At 38.4% G+C, this 18,068-nt stretch overlaps 1 protein-coding gene across 1 annotated transcript in view; it reads right to left on the bottom strand.

Moving 5' to 3' along the window:
* Positions 1–9,135: 9,135 nt before the first annotated feature.
* Positions 9,136–18,068, bottom strand: part of LOC124795533 (condensin-2 complex subunit G2-like) — a 101,252-nt gene continuing 92,319 nt past the window's right edge. Inside the window, exons 13-15 of the mRNA XM_047259605.1 lie at positions 17,114–17,380; positions 14,581–14,747; positions 9,136–9,270 (exon numbers count right to left, since the gene is read on the bottom strand). Of these exons, the coding sequence (XP_047115561.1) occupies positions 14,583–14,747; positions 17,114–17,380 (432 nt within the window). The 3' untranslated portion in view covers positions 9,136–9,270; positions 14,581–14,582. The remainder of the gene's footprint in view (positions 9,271–14,580; positions 14,748–17,113; positions 17,381–18,068) is intronic.

The raw sequence follows: 18,068 nt of genomic DNA, 5'->3' as shown, positions 1-18,068 counted from the left end.
GTTTCTTTTAATTAACTGTTTTCTCCTTAAGATGCTGGAGAGTCAAATATATTACTGTGTAGTCTCACTGGGGAAGCAATGACTCTGCATGGACAAAAGTAAATGTATCAGGAATTTGAGTGCACCCAAACCAGACAACACAAAACCAGTACAGCAAATGTTCAAAGATTCTTTGGATATGGCTAGTGCTAAGTAAGTTGCAGGAAAATATTTTAACATATGGGATGCTGTAAATATCATAATAGAGAGAGAGAGAAAGAGAGAGAGAGAGAGAGAGAGAGAGAGAGAGAGAGGAGATTTAAATTTCAAATTACTGTTGTGTTTAAAATAAAAGACGTTAGTTACATTCAAGAAGAAAGTACTGGACTTTCAGCAATCTTGATATGAGTACATTACAACTGTCACTTGTAAGGAACTAGAATTGTGATAAAAATAATAATGGTGATAGCAGACATATGAAGTGTGTGTGAAAAGTAATGAGACTGACGACACTATGAGTGATCTGGCAAAGGTGTGTAGCTCTACTTGTGTAGAATGGTGTGTTTATCCCTTCCAGATGTTCAGTCTGAGTTTCAGCTCTGTACAGTCATCACGTGATTTCTGTGAGCGCCATGACTGAAGTTGAGTTTTTGTTGTGTGTTACAAAAATAGAACAGTGGAATTTAGAGCAATGCTGTGCCATCAGGTTTAACACAAAACTTGGGGAGTCTGTGAGTGTGACCTTTGAAAAGTTGAAACAGGCATATGGGGAACATCCCTTATCAAGAGCAGAAGTCTTTCGTTGCCACAAATCATTTTTGGAAGGCCAAGGACATGCTGAACATAAACCTCACTCAGGGAGACCTTCAACTTTAAAAACCGATGAAAAAGTCAATTGTGTGTATGCTCTTGTCAGACTGTCCCTCCAGGACAAACAGTCAACCTAGTGTTTCACAAAGATGACCTTGAAAGGCTCACGAAAAGTGTGAATGAAGAGAGCCCGGCCATTGCAGACAATCAGATGCAGCATCATACAACGCCCCATGTCACACAGCCTCTTCCATCACGGAATTTTTGACCTCAAAGTGCACCCCTGTAGTTCCACAGCCCCCCTTTTGACTTAATCCGAGTCCTTGTGACTGTTTTCTATTCCTAAAATTGAAAAATGCATTAAAAGGACTTTATTTTGTGATTCTGTAGAACATTCGAAAGAATGTGACCAACATGTTAAAGACCCTACCACTTGAAGCCTTTAACCACTGCTACCAAGACTGGGACCAACGACTCCATTGGTTTATATCAGACGAAGGGAACAAATTTGAAGAGGACAATATTGTTGTTTGAAAAAAGAAAACAAAGTAAAAATTTTGTTAGATAAAAAATCAGTCCCATTACTTTTCTCACACATGATTGCTGTCATTCCTCTGAGAAACAATGTTCATAATGTAACTCATTACCAGCTCTGGTGCCCTTGTGTTTTATTTCTACCCCATACACCTGCTGCCTTCCCCCCTCCCTGCATTCTTATTACACACACTGGCTATCTCCCTTTAAGCTGCCAACTAACCATCCCCAAACCCTCCTTATGCTTCCCTCCTCTTTCTCTCACTAACCACCCTACCTGACTCAACCCAGTCCACCTGTCGAACTGCATCCCAGTATTGTGTTTTCAGCCTGCCGAAGGTACGTACACAGGTGTGTGTGTGTGTGTGTGTGTGTGTGTGTGTGTGTGGGGGGGGGGGGGGCAGTGGAAGGGGTGAGCTCAGAACTCATTTGAGGACTTACCCAAAAGCTAGCAGGTTTTCATTCTTTTTGTGTGCCTGTCGAGCTGATGATTCTCCATATGGTGCGCGGTCTCTTTAACTCCTAAATTATTTACATTCTACCAGAACTTTCCTTACCATATTAACTACAGGCATGTTATCACTGCTATGTTTTCATAATATTTGTCAAACAATACAGGAAGGAAGAGAAACGACCTATTCAAAAGGCTCATTTATTACATTTTTTGTTTGGTTCAGAAGTGCAGAACTGAAAAGGAAACCTCTTATCTCCTAAATGACCCATTATTAGAGTTTTTGATAAAAAAAAGTAGGACTTTCTGTGAAAAAATAAACATTTGGTTAATTTTAATGAGTTACAACCCTACTGTGTCTCTCTTGAGAAACAGGACATGACAGACAGAATTCTAGCTTTTCAAGAGACAACCACAACTTTTTTTTCTAATTTTTCTTTCTTCTCTCAAACAAGCAAACACAAACACCTCCTTAAAAACCTTATACCTGCTGGAAGTTTCATTGTTGTATGTCTGTTAGTTATTGTTCAGTGTTGTATTGAGCAGAACACTGCGTTGCACAGTTTGCGGATTTCGAGATGGTAGTGTTAGAGGAGCAATATATTTGCATTAAATTTTGTGCGAAACTCAAGAAAACCTTTACACAGACACGCCAAGTGGTGCAGGAAGCCGACGGTGATGAGTGTTTAAGCCGCAGTCAGTATTATAAATGTTTCACACAGTTTAAAAATGGCTGGACAGAAGTTAAAGATGACCCTCGTTCGGACACTCCTTGATGTCTACCGATGATGCTCATGTCAGGAATGTCAATGAAATTACGCGTACCAATTGAAGACTGACTGTCCAGGAGATTGCAGAAGAAAGTAACACTTCAGCTGCATCATGTCATGAATTCCTGACACAGCACCTTGATATGCATCATGTTGCTGTCAAGTTTGTCCCATGGCTCATGAGTCAAGGCCAGAAAGACCTTCACCTCACAATCTGTGAAGGGCTTCTGCATAACACAAATGAGAATGAGATGTTCCTTAAAAGAATCATAGCTGGTGATGAGACGTGGGTCTACGGTTATACTGTTGAGACCAAGGTTTAATCTTCACAATGGGTCAGAAAAGGTTCTGCAAGACCAAAAAAAACCTTGTCAGGTCTCAGGTCAAATGTCAAAGTCATTCTGATAGTTTTATTTGATTTTGAAGGCTTTTTCCATCATAAATTTGTGCCACAGGGACAAACTGTTAGTCGATGGTAGCATTGGGACGTGTTGCGAGGCCTGCCAGAAAATGTGAGAAGGAAATGGCATGAAATGTGATGAGACAATTCATGGCACTTGCATCACAGTAATGTACCCGCACATTGATCCCAGTTGGTTTGTGACTATTGCACAAATAACAGAATCACTGTGCTGCCTCATCCTCTGTCCTCTCCAGACTTGGTCCCTGTGGACTTCTTTTATTTCCGAAGTTGAAAACCCTATTGAAAGAACAAAGATTTGCAACAAGAAGTGAGATAAAAGCAAATTCACAGACAGCATATCATGCAATCCAGCAAGAGGCGTATCAAGACTGCTTCCAGAAGTGGAAACTGCATGTGGAGTGGTCTATCAATTGCAGAGGGGAGTATTTCCAAGGAGATCATGCACTGTAAGTAAAAGGTAAGGGTAGAAAAATTTTGTGGACCAAGTTCCGGAATTTTTTGTACAGACGTCGCACAGTTTCCACCAGCTGTCACCCTCACTTTGCTGAAAGCCAAAAAGTGAAAAGGAAATTCATGAAATGGAGCACACAACTTTTCTGAGTCTGCAACAAATAACAACCTACAATTTCTAATAAATTGTGTACCTTGAAAACCATTATCTAAAAGTGTACTCGATTTCAAAGATTTTCCATTATGAATGGATGGAACACTATAAAGCTAACAGCAAAGCAGTAAGCATACATAAACATTTCTTATGTATTGCTATAGCAATGGGTAAAAACAACCTCTTAAAAACAATGTATAAATCTTACCAGTTCGCAGTGCTTTTTTGCAAATTCTAACTCCTTTGTGGATAAGTGACAAACATATCTGTCCTTTGTCTGTCATGATCAGTAATGCTTCCAAAATCTGATTCAGTAAAGTAACTGTCAATTGCCCTGTGGTGTTCATCATAAGCCATTCAAAATGAGAACGTTCATTGGTATAAGGACACTCCATGGGAAGGCTAGTTACCAGAATTCTGGAGAAGAAAAAAATTAACAAATTAAGTATATAAACAAAAAGAATTTGTTATTTTCATTATTTACTGTTAAAGTGTCTTGTAATGCTGTTACAGTTAATATGGTGTTTAGCAACATTGGAGAAGTGTAACGTAATATGTAATTTTATGTGATATCATAGAACATCTAAGATTAATGAAGAAGTTTCAATCTTGATCTACAGTATAGTACTTGGCTGTTTTATTGTCTCAAATGTTTTTATGACTACGTATGAGCTTGTTATTGTTTGTAAATTAATACTGCCATGCTTTACCTACACTTTGGTTTGCATATTCAGTGAAGGCAATTTTATATCAGAAGTTGGCTTACTATGTACTAGGAACTGCTACATAAGAAACATGATATTTGACAAGATAATCAAAAACTTGAATAGTTTTCATGGTGGCTAGGTTATTGGTCATTAATACTGACTGCAGGTGCTAGCCCTTCTGCCCCAAAACAAGAGGCAAAAGACTGTTGAGGAGCAGCACATGGATGACAAAAGAAACAGACTTCAAAAAATTAAAACTCTGCCTCTTGTCAGCACAAACTGTATACATGTAAAGTCATCTGCAAATTCTCAATAGCATTAAAAGCTTCTCTTAAAATGAAAATAGGATCAGATACTTAAGCAAAATAGCACTCTTCCCCTCCAATCAAAATATCCAAGCCTTCTTCCAATTTTGAAGCAGGTAAAAAAACTTTCTATAGATTTTAACATGTATTAATATCTCAACCAGATTATATCCTACAAGGTAATAACCATTTTGTTAATAAAAAATGTCATAGAACACCAGTTTTACAATTCTCAGAGTCTCTCTGAACAATGTATGCGCAGTTCTCCATGGAGAAATGGCTGTTGGCACATATACAAGCTACAGCTAGCAACCATGTACTCAGTGTGGCTTACCAAGTATTCCTCTGGTACTCAGCAGTTACAACAGGCTGGTGCCCAGGGAATAACAAGTGTTGCAAATGGGCTTGTGACACTATGAACTGAAGTATACAAAATCTGTGCAGAAGCAGCAATAAATGCTTACAAAACAGTAATGGCAGCAAAGTGAAATGATCTGTCACAAGTGAGTACTGACACATTGGAAACTAAGATGAAGCTGTTCAGCAAATAATATGGAAGTTAGCAAATATGTACCATCTTTTTAAAAATACATACAAATGCAATAAAAATTTTAAAAACTGAAACCAGGGTTTTTTATTTCAGTGTGTAAGCTGACCTACGAGTTACTGGAAGTGACTGCAATTTCACTGCGAAAAATTTTGAAATCAAATAGTTTTGGTCAGTTAGGGGAATCAAATATGAGGACTATGTGGTGTCAATCCCTGAATGAATATTATTCAAGCTGACATCAACAGTCAGTGGACCAGAAGGTTTGGCCACATGTAATGACAAAGTTTGTTGATGCTCAATTCATGTAAGAGGTTTCTCAGTGTCTCCTCTAAAGCACTAAATGGGTTAGATTGAGAGCATCATAAATCACAAATGCTTTGAAAGAAGAAGACTGAAAGTTGTGGTTAACCATTTTATCTGACAATGTCTGAACAAGACTGAAGAAGACAGGAAGGAGAAGCTTCACAAATATGGAAACTCGGGCAAATTCATCTGTGCCCCTCAACAACATTCAGGAGCAATACCCAGGGTGTACAAAAAGGTATGGCCAAATGTCCAGGAAAAATTCCTCACACATTGAGGAAGAAAATATTTTACATTGACATGGGTCTGGAAGTGATCTCTTTCCATGTTACAGTTCAGTTTTTACAATTCTTCAACACATTAATCATCTACTTTGAAATGAAGCCTCATCCTTGAACAGCATATTTACACTAAAGTGACAGCTGACACATTGTTGGAGGGACCAGTTGAAGAAGTGTACCCATGCAGAAAGATCAGCTGTTGATAGTGCCTGCACGTGCAGTACATGGTACAGATATAGCAGGTTCTCATGTAGCACTCTCCAGATAGTCATGTGGTCAACATTACTTGTTGCAGCTAATTGTCACATGCTGACAGTAGGGTTGTTGTCAACCACACAAACGATTTTCTGCTCCAGCAGAAGTGTCCTCATCATACTAGGCCTTTTCCAGTCAGGAGTAGTAGGCTTAGAAGTCCCATGCTCCTTAAGACGATGTTCTCCTGTCGGTGCACTGTCATTCTGAAAACTCCTCGTGATACAAACATTGAGTGAAATGGCCATTACCATCTACTAATCTGTACAGCAAATGGGCACCTGCCAATTCCACATCTGAGTACAGTTTTGCTGCAATGTACCACATCCAAGTCTGTCATGAACATTACACAATTAATGCCACATGCTTGATGCTATAGTTCAATTCTTTTATCTTGGCGGCTCGCGCATGCCCGCCCAGACGCTGGAGATTGCTGCGTTGCCAGTTGCACACGATGCACGCGCCAGTAGAAGCAGCGCCATAGTATAGCATAGTTCGCAAGCTTACGTGTAGGGGGGAGCATGCAGTTCATGAAGTAAAGCCACCATGGCCGCATTAACCCTTTCGCTGCTACAAAGACGTGCTCCCTGCATTCCGCGCTGTGGGCGATTTTGTCACTGCACTGCTCGCCTGTGCACACACATTGTGTTCCGACTGCTTTGACACTCTTTATCAATCGATTCCACAAAAACTATTTGGCTCAAAAATTAGATTTTTACCTATCTTCTTGACTGATATCTTCCCCATAAATGACTTAATTTTGTTTCGATGTTCAACGCAGTTATTATGCAGCATTAAATATAGTAAACCTTTGCACGAAATTTTGAAGAGTTTGCAGAGGTAAAAGTCCATAGAGTATACTTTCCGTATGGTCGATTTTAGTTGTCACAATGTTGAGAATGAAATGTGGACAAGATACCTATATATTTCATTTAATTGAAGTACCACATAAGTGTCGTATGTAATATTGAGAAATATTCCACCTTTCGCGACTGTAACAAAAGTTTTACTTACACTGGGCACGTTTGGCTTTATTTTAAAGCACTTCAATCAATCAAAAGGAAGTAGACGAAATACATTAAACTAAACTGTGGACTTACAAAAACATTAGGACTTGAATATACCGTCTGTCAGTGAAGTGCTCAGAGCTATGTCAAATATAATTTTGTGTGTGGCACACAAATACAGCATCTATTTGCTAAAACACTGATGAGCCAACACAAACGTTGAATATTGTGCTACCACAGCACAAAACTACGAAAGGTGACTTGGCAATGGAGGACACAAAATACAGTCCTCTTATGATGCTTCAAAAGAGAGAAACGCGTCTGGTCTAAATAAGTCGCTTATTACAGTTGCAGAAGAGGGATATATTTCAATACCATTGGTAAAACTGTGACTGTGGAACAGAAACAAGAAATGGAACATGAATACCATTGTGTATGTGCCATACCTTTCACCGATGGAAGTGCTTTAAAATAAAGCCAAACGCGCCGTGTGTACATAACACTTTTATTACAGTCGCGAAAGACGGAATATTTCTCAATATTACATACGACACCTATGTGGTACTTAAATTAAATGAGATATTGTTATACAGTAAATATTATATGAAATTTAGGTATCTTGTCCACATTTCATTCTCAACATTGTGGCAACTAAAATCGACCATACGGAAAGTATACGCTATGGACTTTTACCTCTGCAAACTCTTCAAAATTTCGTGCAATGGTTTACTACATTTAATGCTGCACATCAAAACAAAATTAAGTCATTTATGGGGGGAAGGTATCAGGCAAGAAGACGTGTAAAAATCAAATTTTTTGGCCAAATAGTTTTTGTGAAATCGAATGATAAGTGTGTCAAAGCAGTGGGAACACCATGTGTCCGCACAGGCGAGAAGTGCAGTGATGACAAAATTGCGCACAGCGCGGAATGCGGGGAGCACGTGTCTGCAGCAGCGAAAAAGTTAATGAAGAGGCAAAGCACTAGAAATTTAATTCAAACGAATAAAATTAGTGAAGTAAGGCACTCCAATATTGTTTTTAAATAAAGAAAATATTAAGCACCGCACAAGGTTTGAACTCATAACCTTTCACTTGGCAGCCCAACACCTTAACCGTTCCGCTACCTCAGCTCAGCGAACATTGTAACTACATACGGACTCTAACACCTCACGCAACTACTTATAAACACTGTTGGTATGACTATGAAATACTCACGCATCGTCGAAGTACAATAGGAAATAAACAATTACCGCTGTTCTTTATTGCGAAAAAGCAGTTCGTGAGATTGAAACAAACACCTTTCCTTGCTATCGCCTGAATTAGGAGTCTTATTGCTTGTTTGGTTTAATTAATTAATAGAATATGAAGCAATTGGTATAAAGAATGCTTTTTCCAAACTTTCTGTAAAAGAAAGTCTGCTATCAAGACATTGCTTTTGTTCTATTACTTTATTTATGACTGAACGTTTCTAAAACTGAAGACACTCGTCCGTGCTCTGCACTGCTGTCGAGATCTGGCAACGTCGTTCTCTGTTCATTGGCTGACTGTGTTTTGTGACGTCAGATGCGCAGAACGAACCTAAACTCGGCCGCCAAGATATATGATGCGCACTTTAGTAGAGCAATGACATCAGTCACATGTCAACACAAGCAACGAAGTGAGTCACATTTTAACATTATCTTCATTCAATTGGAACAGCAAACACTGGTAGTAAACCTAAGAACTACAATTTACAATACATTCTAGCTCTAAGATGGAAGTAAAGCATTTCCACACCCATGTCCATAAAACACATTTTATTCCTCTGTGTGTGAGGAAAGTTTTCTGAAAGTTTGGTGATTCTTTTTTGTTACACCCTGCATATGAGCATCAATGTTACATGGAGATTGGTTTCCTAAGCCACCAGCAACAAATACAAAGGCAGTATCAGCTAGAAATGTGTACTCAGAAACGGGTAGCGAAATATTGCAAAGTCAATTAATAAATCTCTACTACAAGAGCAATTGCATTCTTTCCTATTCCAATATACGAGCATACTGTGTTAAGTACAATAATTCTTGGGTGCTTGTCAGCTAAAGAAACGCTTATTGCTTAAAGGAATTCTCTTATCATATACCCACCTGTCGGCCCAGTCTATTAACTTCAAATATTCTTCCATGCTATTAAAGTTAGTAGTTTTTTCCAATGCTGGGATCAACTTTACGTAGCAACAAAAGCACTCTTGTATGAATCTGTCAGTTACAACTGGATCCTGAACACACGCCTCTTGTTGCAAGCGAATTTCAACTAACACCTGAAACAAAGCAGAATTAATTATCAACTTGTCATTTCACACACACGCGCGCGCGCGCGCGCGCGCTCACACACACACACACACACACACACACACACACACAAATGCTGCTGTACTACAAGACCAACTGATTCATTAGCCAAAAAAAAAAAAAATCAATTTCAGGAGTAAACCTGCACACAAACTGAAGACTTTATGTCTAAGGAGATTTAGTGGATTATGGAACTATGAGTACAGCACCTAAAACTAACTGGTTGCTGTGCAGCTACTATGGATCTGAAGATTTTCTTTAACTGAATGAAACTGATTATCATTCAAGAGAAAGTGAACAGCACACTATAATAATAGAAATCTCAGTAATTTGGTCATCACTGGTGAGAGACTATTCATCATAAGGCTGTCTTTGCGAACAAGAAAACAATAAATGACTTACTTGTGAGATCGTTTTTACTTTCAGAGAAAATCTCATTCTTGTCTTTTAAAACTGCACTGAATTCCTACACAACAAACAATGTTTGCGCCCTGTATACCAGGACAACTAAAGGAACAGTGATAAATCAGAGTATTTACACCCCAAATATAAATTTTAATTGTAGGTGAAGTATGGAAATTATTCAGCTCATCAGATACTGACTAATTTTGTTGCTTGTGGGTCCCCATCCACTATGAATTTTCTAAGTGATGAAACGGTTTCATAACCAGCTCATTTTGCAACCTATATTGGTATTACTACAGTTTTGGTTGTTAGGCCACCTTTAAATGGTTGCACTGATCCAAATTTAAATTCATATAGGTAGTACTATGGGTCTACGCATAAACATTATGTCATGCTGTTACCACGACTGTCTACCAAAAAGACTTTTTGGCTGTTTGTTGATTCCTCTAAGTAATCCTGGCACCTCTAATGACGCATATGGTTTTTTATTTTTGATGCTGTTCAATTTGCATAAACCTACATGACAATGAAACTTGCTTCAGCTAAAAAGTTTGAAAATGGCCAAAAAGCGCAAAATGAAATAACACAAAGGTTACAAAATGAGCCAGTTGTGGAACCATGTTGCCATTCAGAAGGCAATGTCTAACTTTGACTGACAAGTGCGTGCATTGACAGAATTGTACTTGAAATGCTATCACCATGTGCCATCGGGCTGTGGAAGGCAGTACACCAGGCAGTTGCTGAGCTGTGAGATGGGTCTGTCTCTTATCCATTACAGTACTAACACCTGAGCCATTTGAGATTAACACATAGAAATTCGTTAATATTGGGTAGCTACATAAAACTGCCCAAACAGATGTTTTAAGGATTTCATGACAACATAATTTAAACAAAGAAAGCAATACAAAACCACAAAATATTGCCCAAACAAAAGATGACTTGCAGTAAAGTCTAACTAAATTGCAATACCAGTTAGCTGTATGAGAAGTATTAAACAATCACTGTTTAGTTCATCTTTAAAATACTTTTGTTACATATGAGCTGAAGATTACAGATCGAACTGCTTGTGTTGAGTTCTGCTGAAGGTTTCTGAAGGAAGTAAACTTTTTGATCTTGAGCTCTTCATTTCTTCATAAAGGCATCAATCGGTGTGTGGGAGATATGTGAACTCTGAGAACAAGAGCCATTATCCATTAGGAAATCCTCAACAGCACATCAAACATTACATGATGCTGAGGTCGGTGTCTGGTGCGCTGTTCTGGGCCAGTTACATAATGGACATCTCATACACTGAACAGAACATATCGTAAGATATGCATGTGGTCAAATTGCTGAGTGGAGCTGACTGAAAATAGATGGCAAAGCAAGATGTTCATATATGCGGTTTCACACCCCAGTCCAGACCAATCTTGCCTATATGTGACCTGGTCTGTCTTGGCAGGGATCTTACAATGTTGTGCCCTACTTCGTGATCAAGAGCACAGCTGACCTTCAGGTGCGGCATAATGATGCTGGCAGCAGTGGCCAGAGAGAATGGCCATTTACGTATGAGGTGTGCTTGCTTGTGTAAATGTGTTTTCTTTTCTTTTCTGAAGAAGGATATGGCTGGAAGCTCAGTGTGTAACAGACTTTTTGTTGTGCCTGTATGCCACTAGTGTCATCTTTACAGGGAGTAGCAAACTAACCTTTTCAGATTAACATTATTCTACCATAATCTTCTTCTTCTTCTTCTTCTTCTTCTTTTCTGGCACTACAGCGCCTTGCTGCCTTGTTGACCACTTGTCTCTTCCAGTCTACTCAACTTGGCCAGCCTTCTCCACTCCTGTATTCCAAACTTCCTCAAATCCATCTCTCCATCATCCAGCCATTGTAATCTCAGTCTTCCCACTGAGTGGCTACCCCCTGGTTTTGGATTTAGCACCTTCTTTGGCATCTGTTGTTCTTCCATTATCTACAGATATCCCAACCACTGTAACCTTAGTGACCTAACATCTACGGGGACTGTTGGACTTTTACCATAACAGAAGAGAGAGAGAATTTAAGGTTTGTTGATGTTACTTTAATTCTAGCAGAAGACTTGGAATATCAGTTGAACAGAGGAATGCTGTCTTGTATAGAGGTAATTCTGAGGAAATTAGATTAAGAAATGAGACACGAAAGTTTTGCTACTGCACAGCAAAATGCCTGACAATGGAACAAGTAAAGATGGCATAACGTTCAGTGATAATAAGAAGGAGAGCATTTTTGAGATTAGATTAGATTAGATTAATACTAGTTCCATGGATCATGAATACGATATTTCGTAATGATGTGGAATGAGTCAAATTTTCCAATACATGACATAATTAACTTAATTTAACAACATAATTGAGTTAATATAACAACTTATTTATTTTATTTTTTTATAATTTTTTTTCTTAATTTATATCTAAAAATTCCTCTATGGAGTAGAAGGAGTTGTCATTCAGAAATTCTTTTAATTTCTTCTTAAATACTTGTTGGTTATCTGTCAGACTTTTGATACTATTTGGTAAGTGACCAAAGACTTTAGTGGCAGTATAATTCACCCCTTTCTGTGCCAAAGTTAGATTTAATCTTGAATAGTGAAGAACAACAATGAGAAAGAGTAATCTGTTAACATCAAATACAGGGTGTCCCACAATGGGATTTATACTATTTGAACATTAATAACTGAGGAAGTATTGATGAAAATTTGATACAATTGTGATTATATGGTGCTCTCATGACTAGTATGTGTAACCTTTTATTTATTTTTCTTATCTTTATCTTCAGTTGCTAGTAACTACATGTTAATAACAAGATGGCTGGAAACTTGTCCTCGGAGCAAAGAAGGTGGATTTTCAAGTATTATTAAAAATACGAAAATGTTGAAGTAGTGAAGAGATGATGGCGGGCAGAGTTTGACACTGTGTAGCAGTCATGTGTAACAACAATGATATTATGAGACAGATATGAGAGGGAAGGAAGTGTGTGTGATCCAAGGAAGGAACATTGTGGCAGGAAGAAATCACTAGAGGAAGAAAGAGGGGTGGATGCAGTGGTACAAGCTATTACAAGATCCCCAAAGAAGTTCATATGGAAAGCTGTGCATGAAAAGCTTTTCTGAATTGCACAGACGGGACCTCTCCCTGCAATACATCTTATGTTCCTGTAGCCCTCTCTGGCCTCACCTTTGTTAGTCCCTGTCCTTCACTTACCTATCCCCTTCCCTGTTCCCACTCCAGCACAACACAGCCTTCCACTTGATCAACACATCAACTAGCATTTCTGCTTCTCTACTTTTCTCCTTATCTGCCCCCCCCCCCCCCCCCCCCCCCAGTCTCCTGACTGAACGTAGCAGCTCTACCCTGCCCCCCACCATGACCCTGCCACCTCCTTAGCCCCATTATTGGATTGCTGCTCCCATCAGGCACATTTACAATTAATTCTGGCCAGTGGCCAGGCAGTGGTCATGTGAGAGTGGGAGTTGAGCTCATTTGAATGTGTGTGTGTTTTCCTACTTCAGAAGAAGGCCGTTTGGACAAAAACTAAAATGTATAGCAATCATTTCATTGTGCCAGTCTGCAACTCAGCATCTCCTCTATATAAGATATTGCAGTGCCTGGATTCTGATGACGATGCACTGCGGCGACCACAGCCGTTACACAAATCATCAAATGACTTTGCAATTGCGAATAATGACTAACATCAGCTGTAAAATGGAATGATGACAAGGAAAATTTGTGCCAGACCAGGGACTCAAACCCGGATTTCCCGCTGATCATGAGAGTTCACTTTACCATTTGGCTATCAGTGCACGACTCACAGCCAGATCCAAACTTCTATATGTCGTCAACCACACGTCTACAACTTGTACTCGCCACATCCATTATGTGTACTGCCGTACAGATCAGATGTTGTGCTTGGAAGTCGCAGCATGCCTGGTATTGGCAGGTAACTATGATACTGCAGTGCCTGTCTTTATCTGATGATGATGCACTGTGGCAACCACAGCCAATATGCAACTCATCACATGAATTTGCAATTGCGAATAATGACTAGCATCAGCTGTAGATTGGAATGACAACAATGAAAATTTGTGCCATCGTATACGCACGGGTTGACGACATATGGAAGTTTGGGTCTGGCCATGACCCATGCATGGATAGCCAAATGGTAAGGCGACTGCTCGCGATAAGTGGGAAATACAGGTTGGAATCCCGGTATGGCACAAATTTTCATTGTCATCGCTCCGTTCAACAGCTGATGGTAGTCATTATTCGCAACTGCGAATTCATTTGATGAGTCTCTTCTATATGGCGAGCAGCGATCTATCTGCTTCATAATATTATTTTTATTACATCCTAGTCCTTCTACTGTTGGACTTTGTTATTAAATATAAATGTGTTACAAAGTGTTCTCTGAAACTGTCTGTCTGGAGTGTAGTCTTATATGGAAATGAAACCCTTACCAATGAACAGCTGAAATAAGAAGAGAATAAAAGATTTTGAATCGTGCAGTTACAAATGAATGCTGAGGATAATACGGGTAGATAGGATAATCAATAGATCAAGTTGGCTGCAGTAATTATGCAGAGATTTGCACAAGGGGAGACTTACATGGAGTGATGCACAACAGCACCAACAACAGCAGTAGTAGCAGCAGCAGCAGCAGCAGCAGCAGCAGCAGCAACTGACAGTAGAAAATTACTGACAGTGTCTACACAGTGACATTATTCAAAATATATGTATGAATATTAAAATGTCAAAACAGAAAAAGAAATACAAACCTGAAAATACACAAACACAAAAACAAATCTAATGAGCTACCTTTTGCAACATAAAATCTACAACAAATACATAATATGACCCAACCTTTATTGTTTCCATGGACTTCCACGTGTCATAGATATGTTTCCTATGTTGTACAACATTTTTTGTTGGCAACGGTAAAGCTGCAATGCCGTAAGAAGAATTTTGGAGGCCACAATAGACTCTGATTCAATTTTATACTGCACTTTTTTTAATTTTCCATCAAATACCTGTAATTTCAATAAGAAATAACTGATATCACATAATAACTTACTGAACATAAAAAAATCAAACCTCTGCATCAAGCAAATTACACCAAAATAAAATGGACAGTGGTAAACGCAAATGCTGCAGAATTATATGCACAATTATTTATAGAACTTTTGGAAATTTTTGGAAAAATTAAATATATGTATTTATTTGACCAGGGCTGCTAAACAAGATATCGATTTTGGAAAAGAACCTTACCACTGCACTGACTGACACACACACACACACACACACACACATACACACACACACAGAGAGAGAGAGAGAGAGAGAGAGAGAGAGAGAGAGAGAGACCCATTACCAATACAAACAATTCGTATTCACTGACGATGTGTATCTGTACTTCACAAGCGACTATACAATGCATGGTGGTGGGTACATCATACCATACTATTGGTTTCCTTTTCTATTTTATTTGGATAATGAGCAATGGAAAAATTACTATCTATGTGCTTCCATATGCAGGGTGAAAAAGGCAAGATTGGTGATAAAATATTTTGAAAGTCAACTCAAAGGTGAGAAATAATTTCAATAAACAGATATGGTACAAATGAATTGTTTTCATTTTTGATAATACTATACAAAGAAAGCTGGTTAAGACATAAATTTTTCTATTACAATATTCGACAGGGTATGGCAATTTTTCCGCTTCATACAAATTCATTAATGTATGCATGTACATTGTAATTCAGTACTGGTAATTCAATATTGGTAATTGTAATTCACAAGCACAATTTATGTTACATTTACGCAACTAATGACATTTACCACTTCAATATTGGAAAGAGACCAACAAAATATTTTTGGATTAATGTTTCTTAGGAATATTGGGTAAAAAAATGAAGTAATTGTATTAGATTTTTCTTTCAAGACTTTTGTGAACTGTTTCCACCTTCCTATCTTTTACTCTTTCTTATACTTTCATGGTTTGTGCACCATCATGCATACTCTGGACCAATTTTTTCTGCCTGTAAATAATTTTTTTGAGCGCTGTCTTCAGTGTAGCTGAAGCTTCAGAGAGAAGTTCTCTTGCTACCTTAGACATTTGGTATTCTTCACTCTTTTCTTCAAAGGAGCTGTCTCATAGACAATTGATTTTTTTCATGTTATTCATATTTTTAATATTCTCTTAAAGATACCTTTGGTATTGTTCCTCCTTTTTCTTTACTTCCAATTCAAATTTTCTTTCCCTTTTACATCCTTCCTTATAAGGAGTATTCTTTGTATGTGCTTGCTGTCCATATCTAAAGTAAAGTAAATATGGGTATTTTCCCCAAGGAACCCTTCACAGTAAAACCATTGTTTAGTAAAAATCTTGTGTCATCACTGTCTCGTCTTCTCCTAATGTGTGCTTTAAAGTGGAATTGGAATACCTTCTCTCTATGTCTGCATTTCCATGGGACAATGCAAAAGAAGCTTTAACAAGTTTTGAAACATTTGGAAACTTTAACTCTATGGATGATGAGTCTCTTTTTGATATGTGTTGCTGCCAGTAATAGCAAATGCCTTTGTTATCTAAAGCTGGTAATCGTTTTCAAATTGTAAAACCTACCACTCATCCGATAAGTATTCTTGCTGGACATCAAAGGGTATCATTTTTGCAACATTTAACATGTCACTGCAGCTTCTGCTCCTTATTCTTTCTTTGGGGCCTAAAAAATCTGAAACTTTTCAGTGGTGCACCTAAGAAGCACATATTTTCCATCACACATTTGCAAGCTGTGATTTAATGTTTTTGGGCATAATTTTTTTTTTGGTCATGATTACTTGCATGCTAACAATTAGTTGTTCAAGAGGAAGCATATTATACAATGTAAAAGGTTCATTATGAAGAACTTCAAGAATACTCTCTATTGTTCTCAAAGCACAAACTTTCAAAACATGAGCCTAAATGGTTTGAAGTGAATTGTCTATTACTGTTTGTAAGTAATGAATCAAAGGTGTTTGGTTCTGAAAACAATGTGTGAATTGACTGAATAGCTATGCAGATGAAATTTATGAATTTGGACTGAACAGTGAAGAGGTATTTGCTTAAGAATGTAATATTGAATAACATCCCACTGTTACTAAATCCTGTTGGCTGGAGGTCCTAAAGTAAGCCATCTTGTGGTTGTATGCCTCAAAAACTTGTGATGTGGAACATTAAACTCAGACTGAATTTCTTCAAATTTTTTCCAGTGAACAGGCCAACCGTCAAGGCAATGGTAAATACTGACCATAAAGTCAGATGCTTTAAAAGCCTAAACAGCTTTTTATTGACATCACATTTATCTGATACCAGAAAATGGCATTTGTTTAGCAATAAGTTAAAAAGCCGTGCACAAACCACATTTTGTGGACTGATGGCAGCTATCCTCAAAGCTATAGCAGTACGAAAAATATTTGCTGCTATTAGCAAGAACTTAGGTCCATAATTTTGGAGGCACTTAAATGAAGCAAGATGGACAGCCTCACTGCTTGCATCTTCATCAGAGAGTGAATCCAGCTTTGAGAGCCACACTGTTTCCACACTGGATGGGATACGCAGCTTTCTTAGTAGAGTTGCTGGCATAAGACTGCTGAGTACCATAACTGAAGAGAATGCACAGCTGCCCTGCAAGAAAAAAAGCACATTTTATTTACAATGTCTCATGGGTGTCAGCTTTCTCTATTGAACTGTAAAAGTTGGCTAATCTTACATTCTTATATATGACTGACAATAGCAGCTTAATGCCACTACAGTCAGACTACAGCACAGACAGATAATTAAATGACAAATATAACTTTCGAATTATGGGACAGAACTGCTGGCCATTCATGGCCTTCATGAAATGAAATACTTAGTACTACCAATATTATGAGAAGAATAGTTGCAGTAGCAACCATATAGCACTGAGCCGCAGCTTTCAGCCAACAAGGCCTTCATTGAAAACAGACAACAACAACAGATCCCCCCCCCCCCCCCTCTCCACACACACATACACGAGACCACTGTCTCTGGCAGCTGAAGCCAGACTTTGATGAAGGTCTTGTTGGCCGAAAGTTAGCAATTATCCTTTTCTTAATATTGTTAGTTCTGCCAATACACACACATAAAAGAAAAAGTACATGACGCTGTCCTAGCTTTTGTAACTATTAGTTCTTTCCTCAGGGAGGTGGGAAGTATAGGTTGGTGTTTTGCGTTCTGCTGCTTCTTTGCTTACCCTCATTCTCACCACAAACAAGTCCCACTCATTCTGGGGTCTGACTGACCTGCCCACCCTTTCTAAACTTCCCCAACCCACCCCTTGTTCTTTTCTGAG

The sequence above is a fragment of the Schistocerca piceifrons genome, chromosome 4 (assembly GCF_021461385.2).
Source record: "Schistocerca piceifrons isolate TAMUIC-IGC-003096 chromosome 4, iqSchPice1.1, whole genome shotgun sequence".
NCBI classification, from domain to species: Eukaryota; Metazoa; Arthropoda; class Insecta; order Orthoptera; family Acrididae; genus Schistocerca; species Schistocerca piceifrons.
This window is presented reverse-complemented; position numbering and strand designations above follow the sequence as displayed.